Below are 26608 nucleotides of genomic sequence, written 5' to 3'. Positions count from 1 at the left end.
AGTTATTGAAAGGGAAGACGAAGTTGAAAGGCAAAAGAACGGTCGTTTCTACAGCTGATTCCAAACTACAATGTCCAGAATACAGTTCCATATATTGTAATAGTACAGCGAATTTTCAGCACAAATGCTTTAAATGTTATTTGTTATGCAAGGATTTTGTATAAATACAGTGAAACAAACTTCAAGAATGTCATCGACGATTTTGCTACTAGTTTGGTTTAGTTCATTTGACTACGGCAAAACACTCGAAGACACACTATCTGCCTAAAGGGATGGATGCTTTCGTGGAGGACGTTCTAAGAGAAACTGGCTCATATAGGCATTAAACACGGGGAAAACCACGAAAGCAGCCGTTTCGCGGGATTCGAACCTCGGACCGAACTACCAGTGTTCAGCGAATCTGCCGCTCGACCGCTGGTGGGCGATTTTTCTAATAGAAAAATAAGTAAAATGGTAGTATAGAAGGTTGGAATTAAAGTTTTATTTCAAAAATAAATGTAGAGCTTTTTTTATTTGTCTATATGTCATTTTGTCATATCAAGCAAGGTAGTAATTACAATACTGAATGACCAATTTGGTCTAAAAAACATCTTGCGCAATATGCTGCAAAATAAGTAAATTAGAAATTGTAGTAAGCTCGCCTAAAAGTTACCAGGAGCTGTTGCTCCAAAAAGTTCAACACGTTTAAAAAAAAAAATTAATACATATGAAAATCAAACCATTTAACATGTAAAACATTAAAAAACAAAATCAGATAAAAAAGTAAATGGTAAGAAAATGGTAAATTAGCCCAAATCGACTTCCAAACTAGCTTTTCAAGGGAAAATTTATTTGTTTGAACGTCGAATCAAGCTAACCCCATTACGCGTTTCGCCGAAACAGACAATTGAAACTTTTTCGCTACAAATTTTTTTAATTTAGACAAAGTGTCGTGGAAGATTTTAATAGTCTCAATTCTCTGTTCCAATTTCCCGATGCGTCCGCACAAAATGACACATTAAGGTGTTAAAATATGTAAAAACGATTCCGATACATCTTAAATCTAGACTAAAATCAAAATCAAAATAAAAATAAAAACAAAAATAAATAGCGGTCTGCTATTAGTCCTAAATATACAAAAACATACGGGCTGGGCCTGCAAGCTTAAAGATTTATAATTTTATATATTTTAGAAATCTGCAATTAAAATAAAAGAAAATTAAGATGAAAACCAACAAAGTGGGTCTTGCTAAGACCAAGAAAAAGTTGTAACAAAAGAAACAAAAAACTGACCTGTGGCGATGCAGAGATCTCCCTCTTAAAACTATGTTGAAAAGTAGTTGTAATTCCCTTCTGTGTACTTCAGTCGTGTGACGTATGTAGGGGGAGCGATGTTCTGTGGGCATCATCAGATTGTCCGTTAGCTGCAACTCGTCTCCTATTATCGAAGGGGGTCGGAAAACTCGAAAAAACGTGAAAAGATTTCAAAATGGCGACTGACATGTAGTTGGAAGAAAAAATTGTGACTGAAAGTGAAAATGGCTAATTCAGCTAAAACTACAAAACTTGCCCACAAAAGCAAGAGTAAAAGGAAAAAACAATCATTTGTTAAAAAAGTCGTAATTCTTCAAGCTAGCGGGCGATCAAGCTACTATGAAAAACGAAAAGGCCCGATTTGTTAATAAAAGCAGTAAAATTGGCCATTATAGAAATTTAAAACTATTTACACAATAGTATTTAAAAGTAAAGTGCCAAAATTTTGGAGGAAAGAGAATGAATAAACAAGAATTATCTGTACATTTTTACATTAGATTCTCTGAATCAGTCATCCATCTTAAACCGTCCTTCGGGCTTTAGGCATAAAATATCATTATCTAATTCAAAAAATCTAAAAATAGGTAAGGCTAATGCCAGCTTTTTTAGGGTATTTTTAATTATTTTATGAGGAATTAGGTCACTTTTTAATATAGTTACGAAGTATAGTATTTCTTCTTGTGTTTCGCAGTATTGCAGATCCTTTTTATTCTGAGTAGCTGTGAATAAATTGTGTTAAATACGACTCTTTTGGAAATATTTGAATTCCAGTAAGTTAATTTAAGTGTGGAAAAATTAAATTCTCTTCTTTTGTCGTAAACTTTAATAAAATTGTAATCTACAATATGTAAATCAAGGTAGACTACATTATGCTGTTCTGTATTTGTTTTATTTAGTATTAAGCATGCAGGGTAGATATTAGCTACTTCTATTTTGTTGTAGTTATTAAATGCAATGACATCATCAATATATATATAGATGTGTTGGTAAAACATACGTTCTTGTGTACAGAGTGAACGGACATAGGTCAATTCTTTTGTAAAAAGGAATAATTCACAGACAGAGCTTGAAAAATTACCGCCCATTGGGATTCCCTGTACTTGTTTATAGATGCTATTGTCAAATTGAATAAAATTATTGAAGAGAACGCTGGAGAGGAATAGTTGCCATTTTTCGTTGCTGAGAATGGTAGAAATTTGCGGAAATAAATCTGGAAGAGCTAGTAAACTTGTAAAAATTTCTTCAAGTGGTAGAGAAGTATAGAGGTTTTCAAAGTCGTAGCATTGGATATGGTCTATTTTAAATGAATTCATAGTTTTAAGAACTAGTTCGTTACTAGAGATCATCAAGTTGCAATGCAGACCCTCAAAATCATAGTTATTAATTAGGTCACGTATCATACGAAGCTTTTGTGCAAAGAGATAATCTATTTCTTTGAGATAACTTTTGGTACTATTAGCTATGAACCTGAATTTTATTGGAGACTTATGAAATTTTGGTAAGGCATAGAGATTGGCAAACCTGTTGTTATATTTCTGGGGTTGTATTTTTAGTCTTTTATGGAGTGCTTTAAATTTATTGAGAAGAATCTTAGTACTGGTAGTGATTTTTTGGTAAGTGCAGGTGTTATTTAACTCTTTATGCAGAAGGTTGAAGTAGAATTGTTGTCAAATAACACTAAAATTGTTGCTTGCTTTGTCAATCTTCGTGATGATAAAGTGATCTTGCAATTTTTGAATTAGATCCTCTAGACGTTTTTTATTGTGTAAAGAGTTGAAAAAACGTGACTTGAACAGCAAACGTTGAAATTCTTTAATAAGTGCAGCTTTCCATTCAAGAAAAGTTGTAGTGGGTAAATTGGATCTATTACTAGCTAAAATAATAAATTTATCAAGATCATTATTGAATTGTTTGAGGCAGACGTGTTTATTAATACCGAAAGTAGGACGAAATTTGGTGCCAAGTTGCAATAGGGTACGTAATTCTACATCTTCAATGATATTAAGATCTCCAGTAAGAACATGTTGGTGGAAACGATCGACATATTTTTTGTAGACAGTCACTTGGCAATTACATTTGCTATTATCTTGTATAACGTGGTGGTTGATAACTAGTTGACCTAAGGTTTTTTCAAATTTAAAACAGGGTTTAATTTGAAGTGGTTGGTCAGGAAGCAAGTGCTGAAATTTTTTTAAAATGCTAGGAATTTTTAACTTATCGTAAGAAGGGTGTTTGAACTGAATAGTACAAAAAAGTTTTTTGTGAAAAAAATTACTGTTCTTTAGTTTAAAATTGCAGAAGTATATAATCAGATCCTTGACTATTTTGAAGCATTGAGAAGGTTGATTTACTGTTTTAATCAGATTCCATAAGGTAGTATTCTTAAAGGTATGAAGAAGTTTTATGGCATTTTTTGCGAATTCTTTATTTTCAAGGTAGGAATTAAGATTGTGAATAATTAATTTCAGATCTTGTGATGAAAAAAATTTTTTGTTTTTGGTATCACCTCCTCTAGATCCTCTGGTAGTAGTAGTGCTAAAAAATCTGAATTGTCCATATATAGAGATTTCTTGCTGTCTATTGGTGGTATTACTAAGAAATGCATTCAGTCCGTAAGGATAGAGTGACTTTTTTGAAGTATGTAAATCGATTCCTTAAACAGTCTAAGTTTGGTGTTTGGAACAATATCAAGCACGTTTATTTCTATGTTATTAAAATTATGTAAATTATAATGTTCAAGAATACTGTCATATTATAGTCATATTATATATTTTTGCTGTGCATTGACAGAAGCAGTAAATGGATCGCCCTGGAAGGCAAAACATGTGGCTAACGCCTATGAGTACGTCCATGTAAATCTTCCAGATGACGCCAGATGAATCTTCCAGATATACGGTACTAGCAGAAAACAATTTAATGAACACTGGTGAAATATACAAAAAGACTTGGTGAGATTTATTTATTTTCAGCGTAATGAAATTGAGCACCAGCTGCGTAATTTATTTCTTATATAAAGTTCGAACGCTGTGACAAATATGATTTAAAGAAACTCAGTAAGAGTTACAGAAGGTCATACCTCGTTCCTGTTGTAATTTTGTAAGCTTCTGGACTTATGAGACCCAATCGCCAAAGGAGGTCACTTTCTTGATGATGAATTATCCTTCCTAGAAAGGAAAAAATAAGTTTAAATTAAACGAGGATTCGACTAAACATGATGAGTTCTTCTAAATAAACACAATGCATTTGTAAATTAAAAATTAAAGAAATACTGTGAGTCGAAAGAAAATCATAGAAGAATCAAAATGTCTTATTGAGATCGAAAAAAATTAGAACATTTTCAACTGATCATTTTCATATGGCTCGGAAGGTCAAATTATATGTAAATTAACACAAAGTTTTGGAACTGTAAACAAATTGACAAACAACAACAAAAGTCGTTTCGTGACGTCTGTACAAACGTACGTATCTCGCATAACTCAAAAACGAGTAGCCTCAGAACGTTGAAATTTTGTATATAGGACTACTACACTGACTACTAATAAGTATTTGGACACCTGGTGATAGAAAAGAAAAACTAACTTTATTCAAAATCAATAGTTGGTAGAGCCTCCACGAGAGGTAATTACAGCGTGGACCCTCCGGGGCATACTTTCCACAAGTCTTTGTATGACAGCTAGTGGTATTTTCTCCCACTCGGCTTGGAGAAGACATAGAAGTTCCTTCACCGATTTTGCACGGATAGTGCACCCCTGAATTCGGCGATGCAACTCTCCCAGAGGTTCTCGATAGGGTACAGGTCTGGACTCTGAGCAGGCCAGTTCATTCGATGAACTCCATTGGCACCATACCAAGGCTTGGTTAACGTCGAAACATGACAACTGGCATTGTCGTCCTGAAAGTAACAGGGGTCCAACCCGTAAAACTACCACAACGTAGGAAGCACATTGTCATCCAAAATAATGCAGTAGGCATCGGAGGTGAGCTTACCATAAATGGGGACCAAGGGTCCCAGCCCATACCAGGAGAAACACCCCCAGACCATAATTCCACCTCCGCCGAACTTGACTGTTGGCACAATGCATTCTGGCAGGAGACGTTCTCCAGGTAGATGTCAGAACCAGACCCTGCCATCCGAACGGTAAAGGGTGAACCTTGATTCGTCACTCCAAAGAACCCGTTTCCACTGATCTACATTTGAAACAACTGAGTAGTGAATTTGTCACCAATCTAGAGAAACGTAGCTTCGCAACAACAAAGATAACGCCTTCATTTATTATCGCGATTTAAATCATGCTTAATCCTTTCTGGATTTTTTTCGAGGAAATAAGTGTTTAAGATTTATTAATTTTTAACAATTAGTAATTTTTAATACAGATATTTTGAGTTTTTATTTATTTTTGTCTTGTCGCGAAGTGAGAACTGAATTAATTGAATGAGAAATACTCAATCGTCTGTGAAAAACTGTTTCTTTTTTGTTTTGTTTGCTTAATTTCTTTTATACATCGTTCTAGCTTTATTATAGTATTTGAATGTGGAAACGATTAGATAATTCTTTAAATGATATAAATTTTGTGCATTCTGAGTTATAATATGACCGAAATATAATACTGTTAAGTGAACCTAGCGCCAGAGTGTCGCTATGGTAAACAAATAGAGTGAATTTTAAAAATTGCATTATTCTATTGTGGTTTATGCGCTGTCGGCGAAGTAGATTTAATTAAATCCAATAAGTTTAAACGAAATGCAAGAAAAAATGCGTATAATTTAATATTCCGTACAAGGAAGTCATGTGGTGTACACATCAGATTTTTTTATAAAGTTTTACTGCTATTTTGTATGAAAAATACAGTCTAAAATGCTTAGAAAAGAAAGCTAAATAACTGCATGAGTTTACCTCTATAAAAATTGCTTAGTTAATGATTAACTTATTTTCTTTCACATTTGTTAATCTGATATAGTTGTAAGGAAAATTATATATTTTTTTGTTTCCATTTACTCTTAAAGTGTCGTTAACATTTTCATGTATAGCGTGCAATCAAATTTTTGGATTTGTTAGTTATGACGAAAGTCAGTTACATAGTATGTCAGTATGGGCTTTGAAAAACGCACGAGTACAAATCATACGATGATTTGTAGGTGCTTTATTTTTTACCGCGATATTTTTATGATTGTTTTTAAACTGCTAAGTTTTCGAACCGCTTTATTTTCGACCACGAGATTTTGTGCCACGACGTTTTCGCCTTGCGTTGTTTTCTCCGCAACGTTTGCGATGTTTTCGGCTGTAACCGTTAGCAAAAATTAATTAATAGATCAATTATTCATTTTATTATCAACAATTAATTATTATTTCTATAATAAAACAGTAATTAATATATTGATAATTCATTCATTCGTATATCAGTCATTTATTTCATATACCAATCATTTATTTATTGGATTAATTATTGTAAACTCTTGCCGAACGCAGAGCTTCATCATCAATAAATCGCGCGTACGTCAGAATAGCGTTCTGCAAAGTTAACATTCTATGAAAAATATGTTAGGTAATTGTATAATTCAAGGAAAATGAAGGAAAAACGTATAATTTAACCAAAGAAACGAAACATACACTCTTAGAAGAAAAAAAAAAAAAAAAAAAAAAGAACCCCCACGACGCACCGAGAAGATATAAAGCAAATTAGACACAAATTGATATGCATACAGGTTTCGACGGAAAATGCAAAATTTTACATTTTGGCTGCCAACGCATGAACGGTTGTCGCTACAGCGGATCTGATCTGCGCAACTGGCAGGATATTTAAGAGAAGAAATTACGATTCCAGGTCATAAATTCTTCGCGAATTTCATTCCGTGTACTCTGGTAGACAGCAACTATGCCTCGCATACAGGTGCGCGAACGATATGCGCAGATGTCAGAATTTGAGGGATGTCGTGTAGTTGGACTTAAAGAAGCCGGTTAGTCTTATCTGCGAATACCTCGACATTTGAGCAAGAAGGATACTACTATTAGACGATGTTGTCAGGAATGGGTGAACCATGGCCGCACAGAGCGTCAAGAAGGAAGCGGTAGGCCTAGAGAAACGACAGAACGTGAAGACCGAGCAATCGTCAGAGCGGCATTCACAGCCCCAGATGCATCATTATCATCGATTGTACGTGCAACTAGTGCTTCAGTGACCGCAAGGACCATTCATAGACGGCTCACAGAAAAAGGGCTGAGGTCACGGCGCCCCTTGCGCCGACAACCATTGACCTCTGTACAACGTCAAACCCGTTTGCAGTGGTGTTGCGCTCATTAGCACTGGAATGTCGCTGACTAGAGTACAATAGTCTTCCGTGATGAGTCTCGCTTTGAACTGAGCCCCGATGACCAGCGAAGTCGAGTCTGGAGACGCCCAGGACAGCGGTGTGATACTAATCTGACTGTCTTCCGGCAGACAGGCCGACAACCAGGAGTGATGGTCTGGGGGGCCATTTCATTTCATAGTAGGCCCCATATGCTTGTCATCCGTCGCAGCCATACAGCACAGGGGTACGTCGACGAAGTTCTAAAGCCCGTTGTGTTGTCCTTCATGTCACTCCACCTTAGGCTTACATTTCAGCAAGATAATGCCCGCCTCCCCCACTGCAGATGGTTCTACTGCTTGCCCTAGTGCTTGCCGAACATTATCTTGGCCAGCAAGGTCGCCAGATCTCTCTCCTATTGAGCAAGTTTGGAGGATTATGGGCAGAGCCCTCCAACCAGCTCGGGATGTTGACGATCCAACGCGCCAGTTGGACAGAATTTGGCCCGATATTTCTCAGGAGGACATCCGCAAACTCTGTCAATCTATGTTAAACCGAATATCTGTTTGCATAAGGGCCAGAGGAGGACAAACACGTTTCTGACTTTTTCACTTTATAAAGCTCTATCACTTCAATAAATCATCCAATTTTTCTCAAACTGTAATCATTTGTTTTTTTGTACATGTACATCACTTCTACCGATTTTCGTCCCATTCGGATAACTCCTTCTTGGTGCGGTTTTTTTTTTTTTTTTTTTTTTTTGTCTGAGTGTATGTTAATTAAAAAGATTTTTATAACTGCCTAATAGGTATGTGATATAGCGATTCTTCTTTTTTAGAAAGCTAGTAATTTTTGGTTGGGGAGAATAACTAACACAACTCTTTAACAGTTTTCCGTAATAAGCGCATAACTTTTCATTGTATCTCATCAAATTTCTTCTTCTTTCGTCATTTCGATCGACCCAATAGCAGCCGAGAGGTGAAGTCATTGAACACTGGTGGTTCGGTCCTAGGCTCGAATACCGCAAACGGGTTAGCTGCGTGAGCGTTTTCGGGGCTTTTCCCATGTGTAACGAGTATACGAGCCTGTTTCCTTTAGAAAGTCCTCCACGACGGCATCCTTCCCCATAGCCAGACCTTAAGTGCTCTGCTGTAACTAATTAACCAAACCAATCTTTCTTCATAATCAATCTGCTTCGCAAAGTCAGACGCCTTTTTCGGTAATTCTTTAACTTCTTGTAAGTTAAAGGCATCTATTTTCTTTTTCATTTCCATTGCTTTCGCTGTTGGCTGATGTTGCAAAATCTTCCTAATTCTTCATTCAGAGTTTCTGGATTAAATCTTCGATTATTGATTCGATGATTCTTTGATTATTTCTTCTCTTCTTTGCCAGTTGTTTTCTGCAATTTATACGAATTCTTTGGTTTCATTTTTAGTCGAGGGAAATTCATTAAAATTATTGGTAACTTCTGACTAGAGCAGATGCAAGCAAGCATTGAGTGTTGATGAAAGAACGTTGAACCGCGTATGAATGACGTTCTAGTGGCTGGACAAATTAAATAGTAGAAATAACTATGATACACGTATATGTGAAATCGCGTTCTGTAAATCCGCTCCTGGCAAGCGTATACTATAAAATATTAATATATATTTCTGGTAATTATGAAAATGAAATAATTTAATTCTCTGGCTTGACTTTTGCTTTTTATAATGCGACTTCTGTTTTGAACACAATTATACTAATTTTGGAAGAAAATAATCCACCCCTCCCAAACCCTGCATTTTGTTGTTACATTTGTTTTCATATTAATAGTCCAAAGAGGCAATTTGTCCAGAAGGAAGAAAGATTGGTTTGGTTAATTAGTTTACAGCAGAGCACTTAAGGTCTGGCTATGGGGAAGGATGCCGTCGTGGAGGACTTTCTAAAGGAAACAGGCTCGTATACTCGTTACACATGGGAAAAGCCCCGAAAACGCTCACGCAGCTAACCCGTTTGCGGTATTCGAGCCTAGGATCGAACCACCAGTGTTCAATGACTTCACCTCTCGGCTGCTATTGGGTCGATCGAAATGACGAAAGAAGAAGAAATTTGATGACATACAATGAAAAGCTATGCGCTTATTACGGAAAACTGTTAAAGAGTTGGGTTAGTTATTCTCCCCAACCAAAAATTACTAGCTTTTTAAAAAAGAAGAATCACTATATCACATACCTATTAGGCAGTTATAAAAATCTTTTTAATTTCCTTTTGGCAATTTGCGTTGATTTACTTTCTGAGTTGTTTCACTTTTCAGTTTGTTGCCACCAAATACTTTTGTCCTGTATTATATTTAAAGAATTTAAATAATGAAAGAATCTGCATAAATGTATGTATGCTTCTCGCATTGTGATAAAACAAAGGTACCTAGAGCTATCAAATTTTCAATAGCGAGGTCTTTAACCAAATATAGTCATCTGGTAGCCATAATTTAGAATTTGGAATTTGTTTTATTATTGATTTCATATTTTGTAAAACTTTAACGAGTTTTTGAATAACAAACTCAAGGATTTCAAAGCGAGCAATGGCAACGTTGTACAGAAAAAACATTTATATCTCCAACGCGCGAGACTGTGTATCGGAAATTCTAAAGATATGCTCATTTAAAAATTATTTTGCGATATTGCTCTTGAACTGAATTTTATGGTTTAAGTGAACAATGTAGTTAATAAATAAAAGTAACACACAAAACGTTAAAAAAAAAAAAAAAAAAAAAAAAAAAAAAAAAAAAAAAAAAAAAAAAAACCGCCCCTTTGGATGTAATTTAAAATCTGAAACTTTTCAGATTTTTTTCAAAATTTAGTTTTATTTAAATAACGTGTAAATGTTAAGCGCATTTAACATATATACATTACCTAACGTGCCTAACGTAAAGAATTTAGACAATTATTTCATATGCTCTCTTAGTCTCAAGGGTTATATTCGTTCGGGACAAGAAATATCCTGTGTTCGACACTGGCTTAGTTCACCTTTTCTTTAGTTAGTTATCGCTTCTGGCCTGCATAAACTGTACTGTCTTGTTAGTTTAAATTTAGAACTATCACTCAGCGCATATTGATTATTAAATTACCGCGTTGTAGTCAATAATGCAATGCGCGGTAATTCAATAATATCCATTGAAAAGAAAAGAAACGGCAATTTTCTTCGCATTCCATCTTCTTTTGCGTAGGAGCACAAAGTAACTGAAAAAAGAAATGTATTGGATCCACCCTTCTCCAAATCAGAACTTTAAATATATGGAAACCATACCAGAACTTCGAAAAACAATAGCGTTACTATGGAGGACAAATTTGAAAGCAACTTGATTCTGCGCAATTTATTGAATGGGTTATAATTTCTAGTGTATGGTAATGCTTTTTAAAAAAAGTAAAATATTTGTATTTAGTTTTCCTTGTTTGATAATCAGTGGAAATTAGAAATATACATTTCTGCATAATATGCTGTATATTTTAATTAGTAATTTATCCTATTTTGTACTACCTTTGTTAAATACACCACGCCTTTCTCTAATAAGACACATATCAAGTAGGTAATGCAAATACATTACCTGAAAAAACAGAAACCCTGAACAACCTTGAAAATAATACACATGGTCTCATAGGAATTTGGATGATCGCAACACACTAAATAAAACTGATATTATTTCTGGAATGTATTTGGATTCAGAGGCATAATGCTTAAAAAATCTAAACTGCATAAGGTTGGTATTCTTACCCTTAAAAACAACTTTCTGAATTCGTTAGAAAATACTAGAAATTAAAATCGATATTATTTTAAGCTACCATAGTAAACTATGGGTTTATTCATAATTCAGGGAAACATTTTAGTAATTCATAACAAATCAATTACACAACTGATACCGTATTTTTTACATTGAAATGGAGGTAATTTCATTAAATATGTTTTTAACAAACTTTGAATTTATCAGCATTCGGTTCTATGGATTATATATGTGTGTATCACTGGGGACATTTACTTGGACATTACTGGAAAGCTGGTTGATGTCACAGTTGAATGAAAATAGAAATGATTATCTTTTAAGAAAAACTATATTCCATATCGTACAGATTACCATTGAGACCACTTATGAGAATATTTCAATCAAAATTTTACATTTAATGGCATCAGAGATACACATACTGCTTCGTATACACGTTGTACATGGAGAAAATCACGAAAACGCTATGCAGCGAACCCGTTCGCGGGATTCGAGCTTCGACCAAATTACCAGTGTTCAGCGACTTTACCGCTCGGCCGCTGGTGGAACCCAGAAACGCAAGGGCAAGGAAATATCGCTGAAGGTGGTGGTAACCTCGATTTTAGATTTTCTTCTATGTGACCTTTTTTTCTGCAGATTTCTCAAGGTCTTTGCACCTGCACTCACTGCTAATCTCTAGGATCTTTTCAATTGTATCACTCGTACTGTGGCTGATCTGGTCGACCTTAGCATACCTTGTGGGATGAAATGTTTTAACGCCTAAATGCTGTCTATCGTATCAGAAAGAGTGAACGAACTGATCATTTAAATAAAAGGGTGTACAACGCTTTAAGGGGACTCGTACACCTTAAAACCCATAAGATCTTCGAATATGTGACTGTTGCAATAATTGGAATAACTTAAATATTTTAAAAGCAATTACTTCCCAATTTTAAAGCTGACTACATAATATAGCTGCTTTCTGAAATAGTAATCAGAAAGTTTGTGTTGCCCCAAATAGCTTTATAATTTAATCTGCTTTGTGACAAAATGTTTTGTCATGTTTCCACCTTGTGGCCATAGTTTAAAACATTATGTTGCATAATTTAATTTCATATATAATATGTAGCTTTTATACCATTTGGAAACTACTGTGAACCAAAAAATCTAAGAATTTCATGTTAAATTTTTATTTTATTTAGAGTTGAATTTATAAAATGTATTTTACTAAAAATATCTGTTATGTTTTCGTGCATAAATTTTTTTAATTCTAAAATATTCATCAGACTTTTTGTTTCAGCCACCAGAGCTCTCTGCCTGTCTGTGAGATATTATTTCGCAATGCGCAGATTGTATGCGTAGTTCGCATTTTGTTCTTGCATTCTTAAAAACCGCTAATTGTAACTCTGTCGTTTTACTTTGTGCTGTGTTGTGTTCGAAAGTTCAAACCGCGAATAAAGGTTAAATTTTACAGTCCACTCGCAGTGATGTATTCTTAGGTTTATTAATTTAAAGTTAAGATACCGCTACGCTACATTATTTGGTCGTCATACGCCGGAGCTTCGAGAAAAACCCGCGCTTGTGAATAAGAATTCTACGTGTCCGTAATGGAGTTGATAATGCAATTTCGGTTTAGAATTCTCAAGACTTACGGAATGCATACAATGTTCGAGGTGAGTGAAATAGTTAACGCATTTTAATTGCATTTGAGATTTCCTTATTGCTACTATTGTTGTGTTTAAAGTATTAGTAAAATCGAGAATTTAGAATATTTTCAAAATGTCAGATATAGAAAAAAAACGAAAGAAAATTTTGAAAACACAGTTAATTAAATTCATCGAGAGAATAGATTATGATAACTTAGATAATGCTGAAGCTGAATTAATCTTAGAAAAATGTAAAATTTTTAAGGAAGATTTTAAATCTCTATTTAGAGAAATTTATACAAGTTGTGATGATGAAAAAATAGACACTTTCGTTGACGAAGAACAGTCGATCTTAGAGAAAATTGAGGAGGTTCACTTAAAAATTATTCGTAAGTTAAAGGTTTACAAGGTCGTAAATGCAAATGGCGACAAACCTGTCGTACCTGAATCAATCTCTGAAAGTTTAAAGTTACCAAAATTATCTTTACCCACATTTAGCGGAAATTTAACTGAATGGAAAACATTTAAAGATTTATTTAACGCTAGTGTTCGCAACAATCCAAATCTTTCTGGAGCTCAAAAATTACAATATTTAAAGAGTTCTTTGAAAAATGATGCTTATCGCATTATTCAGTCAATTCCCATAGCTGATCAAAATTTCAGTATTGCTTGGAATTTACTAGAAGAGAGATTTTCTAATAAGAGAGAACAGATATTTGCTTTTATTAAAAGAATTCTTAACGTTTCACAATTACAAACGGAATCTGCATCCTCGATATTTAGTAGATAACGTAAACGAAATAACTCGCTCATTGGAAATATTAGATCAAAGGATAGATAATTTTAGTGATACTTTGTTGTTGTATATTATTTTTCAAAAACTTGACGTTTCGACAAAGTTGTGGTGGGAGCGTCAATTAAAAAAAGACGAAATACCAAAGTTGAATGACTTGATAGAATTTTTGAAGAATTACGCTAGAACATTACAGAACAGTAAACCTTTAGTTAGTAAAACGCATAAATCAGATAAACCAGTGTATAATAGGGTTACTTCTCTGATTTCTAATTCTACCTGCTTATTTTGTAAAGAAGATCATTTTTTATACAGGTGTTCTAATTTTTTAAATTTACCAGTGCGAAAACGAATAGAGTTTGTTAAGACTAATAAACTTTGTTTTAATTGCTTGTCTAATGTCCATAAAGTTAAAATGTGTAAGAGTGCAAACACCTGCAAGCATTGTTTTAAGCATCATCATAGCATTTTGCATTTAGAAAATAATTTCAAACCAAAAAATGCATCTAGATTCCCTTCACCGGAAGCACAAGTGTTTGTTCCGAAATCGCAAATTAAACCAGAAAACAACTTGAGTGAGGGTTCTCCAACTGTTTGTGCAAACAACTATGAAAATAAACATTTTGTAGCTCATGCTAATGGTAAACGTAGTCATGTACTTTTGTGTACTGCTTTAATTAAGGTTCAAAACTCAAACCAGGAATTCATAAATTGTAGATGTTTACTAGATTCAGGTAGTGAAAAATCATTCATTCGTCGGAAAACAGCTATCAATTTAGGATTGAGCATAAAGGATTCGAAGATATTAGTGTCATGCTTAGGTACTTTCAATACAACTACTACTGGAGAAGTTGACTTGTTGTTTACACCTCATTTTAATACTAATTGCAGAATTTCAACATCCGCTTACATAATAGACAAAATTACAGGAAACATTCCAAGTGTAACTTTACCTTTGAATTTATATGAAAATTTCCAGGATTTAACTTTAGCAGATCCTACATTTCATGAATCGGGAGAAATTGATATTTTACTTGGAGTTAATATATTCCTTACTTTAATAAATGGCGAGGTAATTAAAAGGGGCAAAAATCTTCCATTTGCATGTTGTTCTAAGTTAGGATGGATAATTGCTGGAACTACACATTTTGAATTCCCAAACCGTGAGCAGGTTTCAGTCAATACGCTAAACGTAAACACGGAGGAATTAGTTAAATCATTTTGGGATTTGGAACAAATTCCCACATCGAAACCTTTAACTAAAGAGGAAAGATTGTGTGAAAATCATTTCGTGGAAAATCATGTGCGTAGTGAAAAGGGTCGTTACTCAGTAAAACTGCCATTCAAGCCTAAAAGAAATGAGCTGGGTAATTCCAGAAAATCAGCCTTTCGCAAGTTTCTTAGTCTGGAACAAAAATTAATAGAAACTCCTGAAGTATATCAACAGTATAAAGACTTCATGTCCGAATATTTATCACTTGGACACATGGAAGAATTATCCGATGATAATCCAGATAAAGTAAATTTTCATTATTATATACCTCATCATCACGTGCTAAAAGAATCCAGTCTTACCACAAAATTACGCGTCGTTTTCAATGCTAGTGCCAAAACTACATCAGGGATATCGCTTAATGACACGCTAATGAATGGTCCCAAGGTACAAGACGACTTATTTACTATTCTTTTGAGGTTTAGATGCTATCCCATAGCCATTACTAGCGACTTATTGAAAATGTATCGACAAGTTCAAATTCATGATGAAGATCGCGATTACCAAAAAATATTTTGGAGAGATGATCCATCGAAGCCGATTAAAACTTACAGGTTGTGCACAGATACGTACGGCACTACTTCCGCTTCATACCTGGCTACTCGCGTACTCAAACAACTAACAATTGACGAAGGAACTAAATTCCCAAAGGCAGCTGAAATAATATTACACAATTGTTATATTGATGATGTCCTATTTGGTTCAGACACAGTAGAAAACGCAGTAGAGTTAATTTCCCAACTGAGTGAACTTTTACAAAAAGGTGGCTTTCAATTGCATAAATGGTGTACTAATGATCGCTCGATTTTGGAAACTGCTTTGAGTGCTCGGAACTCAAATTCTTCATGTACAGTAGTTGATACTAAATCAATAAAATTATTGGGTTTGGAGTGGTATCCAACGCAAGACGAGTTTACTTGCCACTTTGGAAATCTCGAAAACAGAGAGTGTTCTACTAAAAGAATAATTTTATCTTCTATTTCGAAAATCTTTGATCCACTTGGTTGGTTAGCACCTTTTATAGTTGCAGCAAAAATCTTGCTTCAAGACATATGGAAATTACAAATCTCGTGGGATGATCCATTGCCAGATGAAATCAATCAAAGATGGAAAATCTATTGTGAAGATATCGCAAATCTTGAATGCATTCATATTCCTAGGAGAGTATTATTTCCCAAATCTACAAATGTAGAACTTCATTGCTTCTGTGACGCATCAGAGAAAGCTTACGCCGCAGTGATTTATTTAAAGTCTTCAAATCATTCTTCAATTTTGGTGCAGCTACTAACATCAAAAACTCGCGTAGCTCCCCTGAAAGTAATCTCTATTCCTCGTTTAGAACTCTTCTCTGCAGTTCTATTAGTGCATTTGGTTCAAGCTGTGCAGAATTCATTGCAAATTCATGTTGACAGTATTTACGCATGGAGTGATTCAATGATAGTTTTGTCCTGGATACAATCAGAACCAACACGCTGGCAAACCTTCGTAGCCAACCGCGTTTCAGGAATTCAATCAGTCTTACCTTCATCGCATTGGAATCACATAAAAGGAAAGGAGAATCCAGCTGATTGCGCATCAAGAGGTCTTTTGCCTTCAGAGCTTTCTACTCATGACTTGTGGTGGACAGGTCCTCAGTGGCTTAATTCAAATAATATTCCGTTCTCTATCAACTTACCATTTTCAGAAGAGTCTTTAAGGGAACAACGGAAAAATATTTCTTGTTCAATTGGAACAGTCGCTTCGCAAATTCCAGTCCTTAATGAAGTTTCATCATTTTTGAAACTTAAAAGAATCATCGCATGGTGTTTTCGGTTTGCGAATAATTCAGCTAAATCTACCGCAACAAGACTTAAGGGTTACCTTAAAACCGAAGAATTGCAATACGCTAGAAATGCAATTGTTAGAGTAGTTCAAATGGATGAGTTTTTTAATGAATATAATCTTCTGAAAAAGAATCAACCGTTAAACTCAAATAGTAAGATCCTTTCTTTGAACCCGTTTATCGATAAGAATGTACTTATACGCGTTGGAGGAAGATTAAGACAATCCAACATCGCGCAGGACAGAAAATATCCTATTTTGTTGCCCAAGAAACATCACATAACACAGATTATAGTGAATCATTTTCATGAATACCATCTTCATGCAGGCCCCCTGCTATTGCTATCAGTAATTAGAAGAGAATATTGGATAATCCACGCTAGGTCAGTTGTAAGACAACAGATTTGGAAATGTGTGAAATGTCATCGTGTAAGAGCTAAAACATCTACCCAGATAATGTCTGATTTACCATCGTCTAGAGTCGTTCCGTCAAAGGTTTTCTCCAAAGTTGGAATTGACTACGCCGGGCCATTTCAAGTGAAGCCCAGGCAAGGTCGAGGAGTAAAACCAATGAAATGCTACATTTGTGTATTCGTGTGTTTTACTACAAGAGCTATACATATTGAATTAGTAGGTAATCTTACATCAGAATCATTTATTGCCGCTTTAAAGCGCTTTGTGTCTCGAAGAGGAAAACCAGGAACTTTTTCCTAGCTCAGATAATATTGTGCGTATCGTGAAGATCAAAACCGCTAACGGAGTTTTCAAAAGGCCAATTCACAAACTTAGTGTTTTGCCTATCAATGATTAAGTTTTTTTCCTAAAGCATTATAACTTTGTACTTTGCTTTAGCTATATAAGTTCCTGAATTGTATCAAGGCTTCTGTGCATCTGTTTTGAGAACAATTTAGTTTCATTGCATAATTACATATTATGTTTTCTTGTGAATATTTTGATGATACATTTTTGCATAATTTAATATTGTTATGATAATTTCATTTTGTAAAAGCTATTTATTTTGAAACGATGTTTCAACGCCGGGCGGAATGATTCAGCCACCAGAGCTCTCTGCCTGTCTGTTAGATATTATTTCGCAATGCGCAGATTGTATGCGTAGTTCGCATTTTGTTCTTGCATTCTTAAAAACCGCTCATTGTAACTCTGTCGTTTTACTTTGTGCTGTGTTGTGTTCGAAAGTTCAAACCGCCGAATAAAGGTTAAATTTTACAGTCCACTCGCAGTGATGTATTCTTAGGTTTATTAATTTAAAGTTAAGATACTTTCTGTTAAAAAATAGTTCTGTTAAAAAATAGTGCCCATATAAAGAATTCCATCAAATTTCAAGAATGTACCATTAGCCATTTTTAAAATATCATGTGCGCAAGGTAGAAACGCGACGAAAACGTTTGTCACAAGGCGGATTAAATTATAAAAATATTTGTGGTAACACAAACTTTCTGGTTACTAGTTCCCAAAGCAGCTGTATTATGTAGTCAGCTGTAAAAAGTTGGAAATAATTGCTTTCAAAATAAATAAAATATCCCAATTCTTGCAGCAGTCACATATTCGAAGATCAAAAGGGGTTTAAGGTGTATGAGCCCCATTTTAAGTAGAACCTCTATCACAGTGTTTTAAAATTTGATATCGGTTACGTAAATTATTTCTAATTAATTTTTAAGATATTTTTCGAGATTATGAACGTCATATACATGTTTATTGTCATAAGACCCTGTCGTATGTAATGAAATGGAATTTATTCTTTAAATAGGAAAACGAAATTCTTATTTGATAACAATATAAAAATATCTCATGTGGACACCCCATGACTCCCTTGTATGGCGTATTAAATTATACACATTTTTGGCTACACTTCATTTAAACTTATATCTTCGAATTTCATTAGAGATATATTTCTCATTCAATCAATTCAGTTCTCAGTTCGCGACTAGGCAAAAATGCATAAAAACTCAAAACATCTTCCTTCAAATATGTAAAATACAAAACAAAACAAAAAAATCACCTAAAATACCAAAATTAAAAACGGTTAAAAAAACAATTTTTACAATTAAATTTAGAGTTTCTAAGCCAAAGCAAGAAATTCGGTAAAGAGGCAGCAACACTAAATTTTTTCTGCACAAAATTATAAGTTAACTTTCGGTCCCACTGGACAAAAAGACACGGAAGTTGGTACACCAGCTGACTTAATTCACTATTCTACTAAGAGTTTCAAGTGTAAATAAACGGCGGCTTCGTTAGGCCTAGAGTAACATAAACTTTTAACTTGTTGATAATTATACAAGTGCTGAATGCAGATTAGCTAAAGGCATAACTGAAGAACATAAGAACAACATATTTTAACCACTTTTAAAGTAAAAAAAATGCGCAATTTACCAACATACAAGAATAAAAATATTGAGCTCACCGAGCAAGGTAACAGAGGGTGAATATATATATATATATATATATATATATATATATATATATATATATATATATATATATATATATATATATATATATATATATATATATATATATATATATATATATATATATATATATATATATATATATATATATATATATATATATATATATATATATATATATATATCGGTCAACGACTACTCGTTTTTGAGTTATGCGAGATACATACTTACGTACAGACGTGACGAAAACGTCTCTTCTGAATCCATTCTAAACACAGTTTACAATTTGTTTTGGAAAAAGTAGTCCTTTATTGTGTCCATATGTACAGATGTCACGCAGAAAAAAAAATCATTCAAATGGATTCGAAAGCTTTCAGAGGGGCTATTTTCATTGAAATATGATACCCGAAATTTTTACCGATTACAATACTTCCTTTACTTCGTACGAGGAAGTAAAGATCAACAATTTTTTGTTTATTTTTTAATTACCTATTATACAAGAAAGCAGATAAAACCAGAAGTTCTTTGTTGAAACTTTTCTTCAATTTTACAAATCTTGAATGTAATCTTTTTTCTGCGCTTTTGCGGTAATAAAACTTTCCCTCCCTAGTCATTTGGTAAAATCTATGGCTTTATTAAAAGTCACTATCTGTTTTCATCAATTTCTGTGGTTAAATGCTTTCCGTAAAGAATTCTCTGTGTGTTTCATTTTCTATGTCCACTCGCTAAGCAAAATGTTATTAATATAACAGTTTTTTAGTTTTATTGAAACTTATTGTGTTTCTAGACTTTTATTATTGTTTTTACTATTGACTTTAAAGCGCTTAGAAGCATCACAAGCTTTTCTTTTAACCGGAGGATTTTTAACACTGGAAACTTAGCATCTATATGCAGACGAATCTCCATCGACGAACACTTCACATTAAAGGACATTATCCATTAAAGATTAAGTCTTTTAAAACCTGGATCATCTAATTTGGAACTAGTACGTTTTTATGTAATGGATACATCACAATACCGGGCAAACGACTTTGTTCCATGAGTGACCCAACGGAATGTTTGACGATAATCGTAAAATGCATAACTTCTTCAAATATTTATTTTATTTTATTTATTTAATTTTTGTATAATAGTAAATAGTTTTCCGTTATATCTGTTATGCATTTGAAAATATTGGTTCGATAATTTTTCAGACATAATTGAAAAAAAAATTCATTTGTAGAGATATTAGGTATTTTTTAAAAGCAGGAGAGATGAAAAATAAGCAATGACCTTGCCGATACTCGAATCATGGACCACTCAAATACGCGTCAAGCGTGCTGACCACTACACCACGAAGGCGTGCTAAGAAGGCGGGAGAAGTGTCTCATTTACTCCACCTTTTAAAAAGGCTTTTTTTTTTTTTTTTTTTTTTTTTTTTTTTTTTTTTTTTTGGCGATTGGGTTTAGAGAATCCAATCGCCAAATCTTGGTGGTGAAGAATCATCATTTACCACCTTTTTAGTTCGGGCGCTACTGTAGAGACATTAGGAATTTTTTTTTCTGTTTTCAGGGCAAATGAAAACTGAGCAGTGCCTTCACCGGGAATTGAACCACGGACCTCTCGAATACGCGTCGAGCATGCTGACCACTACACCACGAAGGTATGCTAAGAAGGCGGGAGAAATACCTTATACATTAAAGAAAAAATATCATACCCCTTAATGCAGAATTTGTTTATATACATAATTTTAAACCGTATATTATAATTATATGGCATAGTAATTGGTTTTTAAATGATGAGCAAGTTTCGAGTAAATGTAATATAAAATTGTAAACATTACAATTTTATATTTATCCAGGAAATACGAAATTTCTAAAAACTTGTTTTTAAAACGTGTTTAAAACGCGTTAAAAACTACACATATTTCCTGCTGATATTCTTAGGCTTTATTCACTTTACAGGAATCTCGATTTTGGTAACAGTAATTAAATTTATACATTAGTAAAGCTTTTAAAAATATCTGACCTTTAGAGAACGGTATTTTTTTCTGTGTTTGCTTCTATTTCATTTAACAACTAACTCAGAATAAAGATTTTAGAGTATTTGATTGCAACGTAAAAATAAATTTTAAATTAATGTGTCAAGTACAGATTTTCGAATTGTATTCACTCTAAAAATATATTGTATTTCATATTTGATCTTAAAAAAAAATCTCTTTTATAAGTATCACAGCGGTAGACGTGTTTTAATGTTAGGTTTAAGAGACGATTTCGCTAAGAAAATATTTTTCAAGCCTTTCTTGCGTTATTTTTTCCTTTCTTTCTTTTTTCTTTTTTTTTAGCAGTTTAATACATTATTAATAAAAATATCTGAGGGGGGGCTGCAACTCTGTTTTCATCTTAAAGACGATATTTTATCAATTTTCTGTGAAGAAAGACTTGCCTAAATTAAGCCAATATTAGAGAAAGCATCATTTTTAAGGATTTTCTTTTTTAGCTCACAAAAAAGTGGTATATGATAAAGATAAAATGTCACTGCAGATATTCCTCGATGAAAATTGTACCCATACTTACTTGATATTATATTATCGGAGTAAAAAGGTGTATAAACACTTTCGAAGTAATCGAAAATTTAATTTTGAGATTGGTTCAATCGATTATTTTGCTATCAGATGATAGACATTCGCTGCGCTGAATTGCAAGATTATAGTATAAAGCACAATGAGTTTATTCGAAAAATTATTTTGGCCATACATTAGAAAAAATGCAGTTTATAAAAGAAATGAAGGCTCACTAATACTTTAAAATACTCTTGCTCAAAGCATAATTTAGCAGTTAGTTTAATTTAGTTCATATTTTTTAATGATCATGCTTACATTTGAATATTTAAAGAATTTTACATTTATTCTAAACTTTGTTACGAAAACCTTTTATTTTTCTCTCATACTCAAAACGATACATAAAAGCATTTTAACACAATTTCGAGTAAGAGATGTACTTAGTTGTAGATGTTAAATGTTTTAATAAACTGTGCAATATTCAAAATATATTAGTCAACAAAATTAAAAGACAACGCAGTGTATAATTATAATGTAAGCACAACCAACGAGTTTGAGTCCTCTAAGCGGAATAGTGGTTAGTGACTCTAACTACCGTACTGAAGGACACGCGTTCTAATCCCGGAGAAGGCATGGATTTATGTAAATGTATAGTGTCTGTGTGGCAGGGGGCACTCTAAATATGCGGTGAGCCGAAAGTCTTCTCTACAGTTTGTTGGTAAGAGAAGACGGGTGGGAGAATCTCTGACCTTTCCCTCCCCCGGAGTACTTTCTCTCAAAACTGGGTGCGAAATTAAGCTAAAGTCGGTCTGTCTCTTGTGTGGTGTTCAAGGCTCTTGCCAAAGACAGGTGCATATGTGTGCTTGCCACGTTGATTGTCATGAGCTTATGCTGACGTTAGTCAGAAATGTAAGACTGGTAACAACAACAATCAACGAGTTTTCCTCGTTCAGCTAAAAACATATTTAGTAGTGGCCAATGTTTATGATATATTGTGTCAGCCATTGGAAACTTTTCTCATTTCAAAAATTATGTGAAAGACCCTAGCGTACCAAATTATAATTACGGGTCGTTCTGTAGACCACTTGCATGAAGATTAAAGATATAGTGTCTTGTTTAAACCATGCATGGGATTAGGGTTAGAAATTTTCCCCTTCCTCCAAACAAAATTCACTTTCAATCATCCCTTCGCTTCTAAATGATTGTGGACTATATAAAGTAGACCAATAAATGACAACTGGAGTTTGCATGTCATACGCTACCTTAAGACAATCCTGCAAACTGGTTATTTCGAACTTATTTACAGTAAGAACATAAGCCATTGAGTCACTTATATAAATAAAGTTTCTACGCTGGTATACAACTGCAAAATTTCATGTAACCAAAACGAGTTTTCACATGCTATGCTGACGTCGCATAACCTTACAAGCCGTATGATCAATGCTGCTGAAGATCACATTTTTTTGTGGGGTATCGTCTCCCTCCTTTCCGCATGTCTACGGGGTGTAATTGGAAGAACACTTCACGCGCATTCGAGAGGTTCAAGGCTCGAGTCCCGCCGAGAGCACTGTCCATTTTTCACGTCTCTTGCATCAAAATAACCTAATGATTCTACAATGGCGGCCGAACAAAAAGGTGGTGAACGATAATTCGTCACCACCAGGATTTGGGGATTGAGTCCCATAATCTCCAAATTTTGTTTGCACCTTTCAAATGAATCGCACTTGTTAGGACCTTTCCTTCCTCTCTGATTAATCATCACCTTTCAGAATCACTACGTTAATTTTTTTTTTTTTTTTTTTTTTTTTTTTTTTGAAGTGGGAGATTTGAAAAATGCGCAATGCCGTCTCCGGTACTCGAACCCGGAACCTCGGGAATGCGTGTCGAGTGTGCTTCTAGTTACACCACGAAGACATACGGAAAGTAGGAAGAAAATACCTTATATACACTTACCTTATATACAAAATACCTTATATAACAACTGCTTTATACAACACGTACTCCGTACGTTAGTTTGCTTTATACAATACGTACTCCGTACGTAATTCCCTCCAAACTATCTTGATGGAAACAAATTTTGAAAGATGCTGCTCGTTAAATTTTTCATCTTTTCAGTTTTGCTTCAACAAAATTTAGTGAACCCATTTTATGTAGAATTTTGATTTTGCTCTTCCAGACAGCATCGTTTTCCTCCTGAAATACGCTAAAACTATCAATTTACGTTAAAGGTCAAACAATCGTCGAATTTTACCAATTTTTAATATTTCAAAATGACATTTAAATATTTTTACTCACTTAATACTAATAACAATGCTTATAAAAACCATAAAAAAATTTTAAATTATTATTTCTTAACAAAGAATTTAATAAATACCTATATTTATTTCAGGTTAACGAATACTTTTTGAACTGTAAAGTAAGTATTCTCCCTCTTCCCTCCATTAGAGTTATGACATGCTTGCATTAAAATGTTTGCAGTTCGACAGATCGCATTAATGAAACAATATCTAGGCAGGATATTGATTAAGTTTGATCCAACTTACCCAACATAACGAATAAATTTAGTAATTAAATAATTCTACTAAACCACCAGCCACCTGCTATTTCATTTATAGGGAAACCAGCTTGTAAGAGAAATAGGACAAAAGCAATCCTGTTCGATATTTGGGAACAAAAGAGAATTTTTCTTTCTGTTTAACAGTTCTATTATGAATAGTAATTATTTATTGATTATACTTCTGCTCATTACGGTTAAGTAGTGCTTTTATGTGTATAAGAAAACATTGGAGCATCAACGATAATTTACCGTTTGTGATCTGCATAGGTACTAATGAAAGGCACATTTAGAATTCAGGTTTCGAAGTTCATTGCATTTTTATCGAATATCGTTTATTTAGATGCATTTAGAAGTGCAATAAATCCAAGATTGTTTACTTTATTACGCTTAGGCTTAAATAATATTGTGTGTATCTACGATAGATACGACTTTAAGGTAATTTTTGTTTTGCAAAGCGAATGCATTAAAAGTTAGTAGATAAAATGCATTCTTATCGTAATTTATTTAAAAAATAATCTTATTTTCTGCAGATAATTAGGCATGGGCATAAAGAAGAATTATGTTAATTAAAAATACTGTTACGTGTGCATGGGTTCGTAATGTATTGAATGCATGCAAAATCGATAATATCTTGATAAAATTTATTTTCCCAAAAGGAACACTTTACAGTTCCGGAAATTTTTCACAAAAGTACTTGTACAGATCTTCTGAATATGACAGAACAGAGACAGGAGTTACCATTTCAAATTGCTACCAAGAATGCTAAACGTAACCCACGTATAATGTAGGTAAAGATCGAAGCTGGCTTGGAGATTTCTAAATACTCCGAAGTCGGCTCTGAACTAAAATATGAGAACTGTTGCCCTCTTCTGATGGCTTTATAGCGTTTCCGTGCAGCCTGATGCTTTTATAGTGTCTCCTGATGCTTTATTATGTTCTCGATACTATTATAGTGTTGACCTTCCGTTGAGGAATGTTGAGTACCTTTCATTTCTTGAAATTACTGGAAGACATATAAGGTTAAATTTACGTATAAGGGCTGGTCATACTTACAGTTGCAAATAGAGATGAGTTAATTGCACTTATAGAGGAACTGAATCCAAATGTTCACAAATGGTCGCCAAGTTTTATGGACTTTGGAAGATTTCTTGACAAATATGGCGACAAAAATTAGTCGTCAAAACCATCGCCAGCTTGGCGATACAGCTTGACAAATTAACATGATAGCCGTTTACTTCAATGCTAAGTTGGCTTGCCCCTGTATCCTTATTTTTCTGTCAGCGCTCCGTTCTCTTCAGACTTTTCATGCTACTTTATACGAAATTCGTAACAATACGTTTTCAGTTCTTATCATCTGCCCATGTATTTATAAAAATTAATTCAACACAAAATCTTTATTAGAATTTGCATATACAACACAGAAATATTTTAACTGTGAATTTAAAATTTAAAATTTTTCAGTTGAAAAGTTTATTAATTAAACGCAATGTACGACAAGCGAAAACTGTAAATCGGAGTTTGATTTTTTGTAAGTTCATTGCGGTTACAAAGCAATCGTAAAAGCAAAGACGATGAGGTCACAGTGTTTCGTAAAAAAAAGAAAATAAAAGTACTGATTAGCCTATCAAAGATTCAATGGTCAGACCTTTCGTCAAAACATTAGACGTGTTTACTTTATTTTAGATTTTAGATAGAAGATTTATTTTAGTTTTACTGATTATTACAGGGATGTTAGAATAATGTAGTAAGCCTCCTCCGTATGCCTTCCTTCTTGCAATGAAAATGAAGCCACGAAACATCACCGTATGACGTCACGACTTATCATGTCTGCTGCTATAGGCGAGCTTCTGGTTGATTTTGTTTACATTCTAATCGATGCTGTATACATGCTAGCTTTCATCGTTGAATGTTGGTAAGTCTGTCATTCTAATTTTAACACTTAAATAATTTTATATTTATTATGTCGAAAAATCACAATGATTGCAAATAACCTTTTAACGTTCAATAAAATCTAGGTACATGAAAATATGTAAATGATAACTATACGACATGGTAAAAACTAGAACACCAGCGAAAGTTTCGAAGGCATTTTACTCAAATTATGCCTAAAGACACTTTTCTGAGCTTTCGGACATTGATATTTGCTCTCAGTGTAATTTTATTTAACAGCATTTTTCCGAGTCTGGTTCGTATGCTGTATGCCAGCCACGATAAGTCGTGACGTTACGTTGTTGACATC

At 33.8% G+C, this 26608-nt stretch overlaps 1 protein-coding gene across 2 annotated transcripts in view; it reads right to left on the bottom strand.

The window, feature by feature from the left end:
* LOC118182093 (uncharacterized) overlaps positions 1 to 26608 on the bottom strand; it is a 145136-nt gene that overhangs the window by 23653 nt on the left and 94875 nt on the right. For both annotated transcript variants that reach the window (XM_085813399.1, XM_085813400.1), the window contains exon 5: positions 4370 to 4457. In XM_085813399.1, coding sequence (XP_085669525.1) covers positions 4370 to 4457 — 88 coding nt within the window. The remainder of the gene's footprint in view (positions 1 to 4369; positions 4458 to 26608) is intronic.

Source organism: Stegodyphus dumicola, chromosome 3, assembly GCF_044657685.1.
Source record: "Stegodyphus dumicola isolate Sdum_Otavi_A_Nest chromosome 3, ASM4465768v1".
In the NCBI taxonomy this organism is placed as follows: domain Eukaryota; kingdom Metazoa; phylum Arthropoda; class Arachnida; order Araneae; family Eresidae; genus Stegodyphus; species Stegodyphus dumicola.
The sequence above is the reverse complement of the archived record's forward strand: the minus strand, read 5'-3'. Positions and strand labels throughout refer to the sequence as shown.